Source organism: Tupaia chinensis, unplaced genomic scaffold, assembly GCF_000334495.1.
Source record: "Tupaia chinensis unplaced genomic scaffold, TupChi_1.0 Scaffold000152_1, whole genome shotgun sequence".
NCBI classification, from domain to species: Eukaryota; Metazoa; Chordata; class Mammalia; order Scandentia; family Tupaiidae; genus Tupaia; species Tupaia belangeri.
In genome coordinates this window covers 739,516-748,371 of record NW_006159623.1, presented here as the reverse complement: position 1 = coordinate 748,371, position 8,856 = coordinate 739,516, and the positions used below count along the sequence as shown (strand labels likewise).

Genomic DNA, 8,856 nt, shown 5'->3' with positions numbered 1-8,856 from the left:
GAAGAAAAAAAGAAAGAAAGAAAGAAAGAAAGAAAACTAAATCAAAGAAAAAATATTGGGCGGGGGGGACCAGCAGTTATTGTCATGGACTCCCACGTAGTCAACTGCGGTTCGAGTCTCGGACCCAGTGGCTTAAACTCACGCCGGATACGTGTGCGTGCGTGCCCAAGATCCCGAGAGGAGAATGGAGGAGGGATTGCGGCATGGCCATCCCCCCGGGGGATGATTTCTTGCTTTCTGTCTCTCTGTCTCTCTCTGTCTGTCTGGCGAGCGCACACACCCTATAGTAAAAACCTCTCCAAAAAAAAAATTTTTTTTGGAGAGATTTTTGGTATAGAGATAGAGAGAGACAAAGAAGTTTATCTTTCTTTTTAAATTTTAATTAATTTATTATTTTTATTTTAATTTGACCAGGGAGAGACAGAGAAATCACCCCCTGGGGGGGATGACCACATCGCAATCCCTTCTCCTCCACACATACATGCGCCCAGTGTGAGACTTAAGCTGCTGGGTTTGGGACTCAAACCAGTCAACTATGTGGAAGTCCAGCTATGTAGCCATTACACCATCTGCTGGTCTCCCCAAAAGAAAGAAGTTTAAAGGCATATCAACACACAACATGAGATTTCTCGTTTTAACCTTTTTTTCTTTTTTTAAATTGCTATAGGTGGGCCAGCAGGTGGTATGGAGGTTACGGTGGCTGGATCCCACATGGCCTACTGGATGGTTCAACTCCCAGAGCTGGTGGCTTAAAAATCACACCAGACACATGTGTCTGCATCCCCAAAATCCCAAGAGGAGAATGAAAGAGGAGGGGCAGTGGCGTGAACCCCACTTTAATGTGTTACACAGCCTTCCTGACTCCACAGTCCTGAGCATCTGCAGAGGCTCGCTGCTGGAAGTCCCGGAGGGCAGGAAGCACCCCGGAGGGAGGACTCAGCAAAGAGCAAGCAGAGGCCAGGAGTGGGCCTGCAGGCGGGCAGCCAGGGCTGGGGAGGAGCTGTCTGACCAGAGGCAGCGAATGGCGAGGTCGGGGAGCAGGAACCTGATGTGATTTCTGAGACTTGGAGAACTGCGAGCATGAGGACTCCAGTAGTTGATGGTATTTCTTTTTTAAACTTATCTTTCTTTGTCATTTTATTTTTATTTATTATTATTGTTATTGTTTTAATTAGACCAGGGAGAGACAAAGAGAGAGAGGGAAAGTGAAAAAGCAAGCAAGCTGCCAGGTCCAGGATTCGAACTGTAGTTGGCTCTACAGGAGTCTATCACCTTAACCACCACACTGCTTGCTAGTCCCGGTTGATGGTATTTAGAAATATTAAATAACTTTTAGAAACAGGGGCCAGCAGGTGGTGTGGTGGTTAAAGATACTGGACTCCCACATGGCCGACTGCAGTCTGAGTCTTGGACCTGGCAGCTTGCTTTCTCACTTACTCTCTCTCTTTCTCTGGTCAAATTTTAAAAATAAATAAAGTTAAATAATATAATTTAAGAAAAAAAGAGAAGAAATAGGGAAGTCATGGTCCAGCAGATGACATAATGGTTATATCACTGGAATCCCATGTAGTCGACCATTGTTCGAGTCCTGGATGTGGGGGCTTAAAATTCACACTGAGAGAATAGAGGAGAAGGGATTGCAATATGGCCATTTCCCCAGGGGCATGATTTCTCGCTTTCTGTTTCTCTTTCTCTCCATCGAGTGGACATGCCCTAGAGCAGAAAAACAACAACAACAAAAACCATCTCTTTAAAAACAAAAGAAAGAGGGACCAGCAGTTGGCGTAATGGCTATGTCACTGGACTCTCATGTAGTCGACCGCGGTTTGAGTCCCAGACCCAGTGGCTTAAACTCACACCAGGCGCATGTGCATGCCCAAGATCCCGAGGAAAGAATGGAGGAGAAGGGATTGCGACGTGGCCATTCCCCCTGGAGGGTGATTTCTCGCTTTCTGTCTCTCTGTGTTTTTCTGGTGAGCGCATGTGCCCTATAGCAAAAACCTCTCAAAAAATAATTATTTTTCCATCTTTAGGGACTATTTTTTTTAAGAGATTTTTGTTTTAGGGCTATGTGCTTGCTAGAGACAGAGCCAAAGACAGTGAGAGGGAACCTGAGAAATCACCTGCTGGGGGAATGGCCACACTACAGTCCCTTCTCCAGTTCTCCTCCCAGGATCTTAGGCAAGCACACACCTGCACCCAGTGTGAGTTTCAAGCCACCAGATCTGGGACTCAAACTGCGGTCAGCCATGCCAGCTATGTAGCTGCTATAGCATCTACTGGCCCCTATCTTTAGGAACTGGTTACTTCTCGCATGCACTATATTCTTCCACTGGGAAAACTCCACTTTGCTGCTAAATCAGTCATAATTTGGCTTCAGTGTGACTCAGGCCACCTCCGGTGTGGCTAGGCCTCTCCAGGGCCCAATCGCAATAATAGAGTCGTATTTAGTACTGTGGAGCCAGGCATAGCAATTTATGCCCATTTATCTAATAGATACTTACAACCACCACCCCGTGATTAGCTGTCAGCATCCCCATTTTCCAGATGAGACACGGAGGGAGAAGCATGTGGCATGTGGAACTTGCTTCAAGTCACATCGTAAGTCATGGAGTCGGAATGTGAACCCAGATTGCTTGAATCCCCAAACCCATCCTTTCTGGAGCTCCAAATATTTTCTTTTGATTTATTTATATTATTATTATTTCAAGGTGCTATAGGGCATGCGTACTCACCAGAGAAAGAGAAAGCAAACTGCCAGATCCAGGCCTCGAACTTCTATCAGCCATGTGGGAGTCCAGTGCTTTAACCACTACACCACTTGCTGGCCCCCACACTAATGGCTTTTCATTTGTCCTTGGAGAAGGTATTTTCCTGTTAAATGTTCTTGTTTTCCCTTTCTCTGCTGTCCACTTTTTACACAGATGAAGCTCCTCCGAAGCCCAGCGCAGTGCCAGGCACGGATGAGAAGCCCGAGGGGGTGGAACGTACCTCTGCTGGTGACCCTCGACCCTCTGCTGGAGAACGCGCTGGTTACAGGCACTGCGGGCTTCCTACCTCCGACTGCGCCCTATGGGAATAGCTCTAGCTCATACATGATGTCATGGCTGTAATGAAAAGTTTGCCCTTGGGCTAGCTGGCGGCCTGCTTGTTCAAGCGGCTGGATCCCACAGACTGACTTTGTGGTTCGAGTCCTGGACCCTAAAGCTGGAAAATGCGACACGAGTGTGTGTGAGTGCGCACCTAAACATCCAGATAGCAGAAAGGAGGAGGGGCTTGTGTTGGGGCACCCCCTCCCACACCCTGGGGGGCTTTCTCACTTCCCTTTCTCTCTCTTCAGTGAGTACACATGGCCTATAGCAAAAAAAAAAAAAGTTTGGCCTCACTAAAAAGAGTGAAAAACAAGTTTATCAAAAAAGTCCTGCTTTTTCTTTCTTTCTTTCTTTCTTCAGTGATGCAACAGAGACCTCTTCTGGTCGCGAAGCAGCAGTACTAGGCAGAGGAAATGAATCAGGGAGGAAAAGCCAGGGGCGGGAGAAAGCGATACGAAGTGGGAGTCACAGAGACCGGCGCCCAGCGGGATCTGCGGTTCTGGCGTGGGGACAGGCGGAGGGCACACTCAGCACACGGGCCTGGCGTGTCCAAGAGCAAAACGTTCCGTCTTTTCTGATGACGAGAAGCGTTTGCTGTAGGTAATTTACAAAGGCAGAGGTTGGAAATAAAAATCGCCCGCAGCGCCTCCATCCAGAAAGAACCCTGGAAACCTGTAGCCCTGGCTTCCAGCACTATAGCCCGGCGTTCTCGTCATTCACAAAAAAAAAAAACTCGGAGTTCGCCATTCGGTGTTCTGTCACGCACCTTTCCTGGACTCTTTTTTGTTTTTTAACTTTTTTATTTTTTGATTTTGCTACGGGGCACATGTACTCACCAGAGAGAGGGAGAGAAGGGGAGATAGAAATCACCTCCCTGGGCAGAGGGCCACGCCACAATGCCTTTTCCTGCAGTTCGCTCTCAGGATTTTGGGCACACACACGCACACCTGGCGCGACTCTCGAGCTGCCAGGTCCGGGATGCCAATCGCACAGTCACCCCGTGTGGGGCTCCATGCACCAGCTGACCCAAACACTTCTAATTACCATGGTGATTCGTTACCAAGGTCCAGACACTCGGGGTGTGTGTGGGAGGAGTGGGTCAGAGAGAAGGGTGTTTGAGGCAGTTGACAAGTAGCAAAAATAATTCCGCATCCTGCAGTTGTTTCAGGTTGGCTCATCTGACTCTGAGAACGGGAAGGGGTGAGTAAGGAGGAAGGGGAAAGAAAGGTGTGTGGCTAGACAGTGGGACTGGGCCAGTCTGCCCTACTTGCTGTGAAATGAACGTCAGGGAGACAGCTCTCCCTCTGCCCCAACTTCATCGCAGGTGTTCTCAGAGCCTGTTTCTTTTCTAAAACTTCTATCAGCTAGAAATCATGTCATTGGGGGCCAGCAGGTGGTGTGGCGGTTAAGGCACTGGACTCTCACATGGCTGACCATGGTTTGAGTCCCGGACCTGGCAGCTTGCTTTCTCATTCTCTCTCTCTCTCTCTGTTTCTCTCTGATCAAAATAAACAATAGTGGGAACAACAGGTGGTGTGGTGGTTAAGGCACTGGAAACTCCCACATGGCCAGCCATGGTTCGAGTCCCAGACCTGGTGGCTTGCTTGCTCTCTCTTGCTCTCTCTCTCTGGCTAAATTTAAGTAGATGAATGAATAAATACAATTAAATAAAATAATTATAAAAAATTTGAAAAAATAAAAAATAAACAATAGTAACAATAAATAAAACAAATATTTCTTTTTTAGAAATTATGTAACCATCTAATGACCCTTAAACAAACTGAACTTGTAAGTGCAATAGGGAAGTACAATGGACTTAAACATTGAGCAGAGGAGAGAAAGAAGAGACGAAACACTTTATCACTTTATTCTTTGGTCATCAGACCAGTCGCCTCCGGAAGCCGTGGGAAATTACGGTGCTTTGGTATTTGGAGAGAGGCGAATGCAAAGGCATGTCTGCGATTTTTATTTCTGGCGGACCTTTCCTCAAGACAACTTTACGGTCCTCCCCGTGGCAAAGCCTTTCGCTGTGATCCAAAAACAGAGAGTCTTCCAAAGGGCCAGCGTGGATCCCACACACGTCCGCGTGCTACGAGAGGAAAGGAGTCCAGTTGCAGGTCAGTCTCATCAAGCGTCAATTTCTTGTTGGATCAGGATGGAAGTTTTCCAAAAGTTTTTCTAACTATTGTTGTGGATAAGGAGGTTTGGCAGACAGAGCAATATCCAACCCCCCCTTTTAAAAAAATAATTATTTATTTTATTTTATTAATTATTATTATTATTTAATTTGCTACAGGGCACATGTGCTCACCAGAGAGAAAGAGAGAGAAAGAAAACCGCCAGGTCCGGGACTCAAACCGCAGTTGGCCATGTGGCAGTCTAGTGCCTCAACCGCTATGCCACCTGCTGGCCTCTCAAAATCCCTTCTCTCTTTTTTTTAAAGAATTATTTTATTCAACTTTATTCATTCATTCATTTATTTTAATTTGACGAGAGAGACAGAGAGGGGGGGAATGAGAAAGTAAACCACTAGGTCTGGACTTGAACCATCATCAGCCATGTGGGAATGTCCAGCACCTTAACCACCACGCCACCTGCCGATCCCCTCAAAAATCCCTTTTCTAAAACCAGTGCTCTGTGGTTCCATACAACCCATCTTCTTGGAAGAACTGTGTGGTCTGCAGGCCCTGCAGGTGATCAGCCTGGAACCGGACTGAGAACTGCAGCTTACTTTCTGATGGGAGCTCACTGCAGTCGCTTACCCTGTAAGACTCAGGTTTCTCAGACATCAAAAGGAGGGCCGGCCCCATAGCCTGGTGGTTAAGGGAGCTGGATCCCACAGAATCAACCCAGCATTTAAAATCTCAGCCCTGAGCACATGTGCGTATGTGTTCAATATCCCCCCAAAACAGGGAAGCAGGAGAGAAGCCACTGTGGTGTGACCATACCCTACTAAGGGGTGCTTTCTCCCTCTCCCTGGCAAGGGCACACCCACTCTGGAAAAATAACAAACAGAAACAAAAGATAACGCCCAGCACCATGGCCTGTCATATTAAAGTATCCTTTGAGTAGTGAGTAACATATGAATGAAAAGCTCTTATCAGCTCTGAAGTATTAAATAGATATGAAGTATAATTCTGCCGTTACAACTGTTGCTGAAGAAATAACAGCTTTTGAGGGACCAGCAGATGGCTCCGTCACTGGACTCCCATATGACTGACTGTGGCTTGAATCCTGGCCCCAGCGGCTTGAAACTCACGCTGGATATGTGGGCAGGTGCGCCCAAAATTCGGAAAGGAGAATGGAGAAGAGATTGTGGGGTGGCCATCCCTTGATTTCTTGCTTTCTGTCTCTGTCTCTCTGGTGAGCGCACACACCCTATAGCAAAAATTTCTCTTAAAAAATAAATTTATCCTGGGAGCCAGCAGTTAGTGTAATGGCTATGTTGCTGTACTCCCACGTAGTCGACCACGGTTCGCGTCCCGGACCCGGTGGCTTAAAACTCACGCCGGGTGCGTGTGCGTGCATGCCCAAGATCCCGAAAGGAGAATGGAGGAGAAGGGATTGCGGTGTGACCATCTCCCTTTCTGTCTCTATGTCTCTCTCTGTCTGGCGAGCGCATGTGCCCTATAGTGAAAATCTCTCCCCCCCAAAAAAAATAAATAAATAAATAAATTTGTCCTGTAATCTTATGACTGGCAATTCCTTTCTATTTTTATTTATGTAGTTATTTATTTAATCCAGAGGGGATGGCCACCCTGCAGTCCCTTCTCCTCCATTCTCCTTTCGGGATTTTGGGCATGCACACACACACACTCAGTGTGATTTGCAAGCCTCCAGGTCTGGGACTCGGACAGCAGTTAGCCATGTGAGAGTCCAGCGAAGTCATCATTACGCCCACACACACACACTCAGTGTGATTTGCAAGCCTCCAGGTCTGGGACTCGGACAGCAGTTAGCCATGTGAGTCCAGCTAAGTCACCATTACGCCACCTGCTGGTCCCTGCCCCACGCTGTTCTTTTTATTGTATGTCTACTCATAGCTATATTAAATGCTCTAGTTTCTGCAAAACGAGGTGAGTATGGGAAAAATACCTTCAGATTCACCTTCCTGAATTTCATGTTTTCTTTCCAAGGCATCACATACCGTCTTGGGATCATCCCTTGCTTTAATGAAAACCGTGGTAAATGAATAGCCTCATACCTAAGGATGAGGAAAACAAGTGTTCCGAGTTCAATTCCGTTGTTTTAGCTTTATTCTAGTAAATTAAAGCAGCCGTGTGTCCACGAAGCTCAGACCCCAGCACCTGCCTGCAGGACAGAGGTGAGCCATCCAGGCACACCTAACTGATAATCCACATTAAATCCCCCAGGATCACAGAATCCAGTCAGGCTGGGGATGGATCTGGCCTCCAACTGGATGTCGTCCTTTATAATTTGCCCACGATGTCCATTTTAACTTGATTTTCATGAAGGCAATGGACCGGGCCTGGCTGCAGACCTGCCCTTCACCTGAAGGAAGTCTGACCCGTCGCCAAAAGCGTAACTGACTTGCTTCTGAATTCGCACGCAGCAGGTCAGACTGCTCTTCTGCATACGCATGTATTTCCCTCTGGAACCTCAAGCTTTCTGTAGAGGTGCCACAGGGGAGCAGTGACTGTCCTCATCTGTGGGCTCTCAGACTGTGAAACAACCCCCCAGCACCCTCAAGTCCTCACCTGGTAACCGGTTTGTTTGAATTCTCAGCGGAGCAGGTGGTGGCGAGCTTCGGTAAGGTAGGACAAGTGTCTTTCCCGGAGGCCATGACTGCCAGCAGTGATGAGATTCTCAGGTGGAACTGCTCCAGCTGGGCGGATTGTGACCCTGCCGCTCTGATGTAACAATGTTTGCTCCCCTCACTGCAGCCCTTGGCGGTGACGTGAGCAGCGGGCGAAGCATGCCGAGCTCTATTTTCATCCCTTCTTGAGTAAATAATTCTTAGGAGTCATTAAAAAATGAGAATGTTGGCAAACACTTCACAAATTTGACAAAACTATTCTAAAAAATAGGGATATACAGGAACCAGCAGTTAGTGTAATGGCTATATTGCGAACTTCCAAGTAGTCAACCGCGGTTCGAGTCCCGGACCTGGTGGCTTAAACTCACGCTGGGTATGAGTGCGTGCGTGCCCAAGATCCCGAGAGGAGAATGGAGGAGAAGGGACTGCGGCGTGGCCATCCCCCCGGGGGTGATTTCTTGCTTTTTGTCTCTCTGTCTCTCTCTGTTTCTGGCAAGAGCAAGTGCCCTAAAGCAAAAAAAAAAAAAACCTCTCCAAAAAAAAAAAAATAGTAATATACAGTGGCACAGGGATAAAAGGTGCCACTCTGGTGGTGTACTGGGTTGGGTGGCTGGATCCAGCATAGTTAGCTTCCGGGTTCAAATCCCAAACCCGGTGGTTTGAGGAATTTACTAGCTGTGTGTGCATTTATATGCATGCCCAGGATCCCAAGAGTGGAAATAGAGCAGAAGTGATTGGGGTGTGGCCAGCTTGCCTCAAGGGTGATTTCTCACTCCCCCTGCCCTGGCGTGCACACTCAACCTATAGCAAAAAAAAGCAAACAAAACCAAAAAAAAAAAAAAACTAAACAAATAAATAAAAGTGTGACACTCTGCAGGGGTGACTCACACAGGGTTTCCAGGTTTGCAATATAGGCAAGCATGTGCCCACGACCCAGGCTCACGGAAACGGGAAGATCACAGTGTCAAGACCCTATTCCTCTTTATA

General features: G+C 47.4%; 1 protein-coding gene across 1 annotated transcript; it reads right to left on the bottom strand.

Annotated features, from left to right (window-relative positions):
• Positions 1 to 4,936: 4,936 nt before the first annotated feature.
• Positions 4,937 to 7,928, bottom strand: SPMIP10 (sperm microtubule inner protein 10). The gene is made up of 3 exons (XM_006145527.3): positions 7,811 to 7,928; positions 7,188 to 7,296; positions 4,937 to 5,181 (listed from the first exon to the last, which is right to left on the bottom strand). Exons 1-3 carry the CDS (start codon positions 7,894 to 7,896, stop codon positions 4,972 to 4,974), a joined length of 405 nt encoding a protein of 134 aa, XP_006145589.1. The 5' UTR covers positions 7,897 to 7,928; the 3' UTR covers positions 4,937 to 4,971.
• Between the last annotated feature and the right edge of the window lie 928 nt (positions 7,929 to 8,856).

Excerpts from the sequence above, each read along its gene's own strand:
- SPMIP10 (XM_006145527.3), bottom strand. The coding sequence starts at position 7,896 with ATGGCCTCCGGGAAAGACACTTGTCCTACCTTACCGAAGCTCGCCACC. Across the intron at positions 7,297-7,810 it reads TCAAACAAACCGGTTACCAG|GTATGAGGCTATTCATTTAC; the intron begins GTGAGGACTTGA and ends CCTCATCCTTAG. Across the intron at positions 5,182-7,187 it reads TCAGGAAGGTGAATCTGAAG|CACGCGGACGTGTGTGGGAT; the intron begins GTATTTTTCCCA and ends TTCCTCTCGTAG.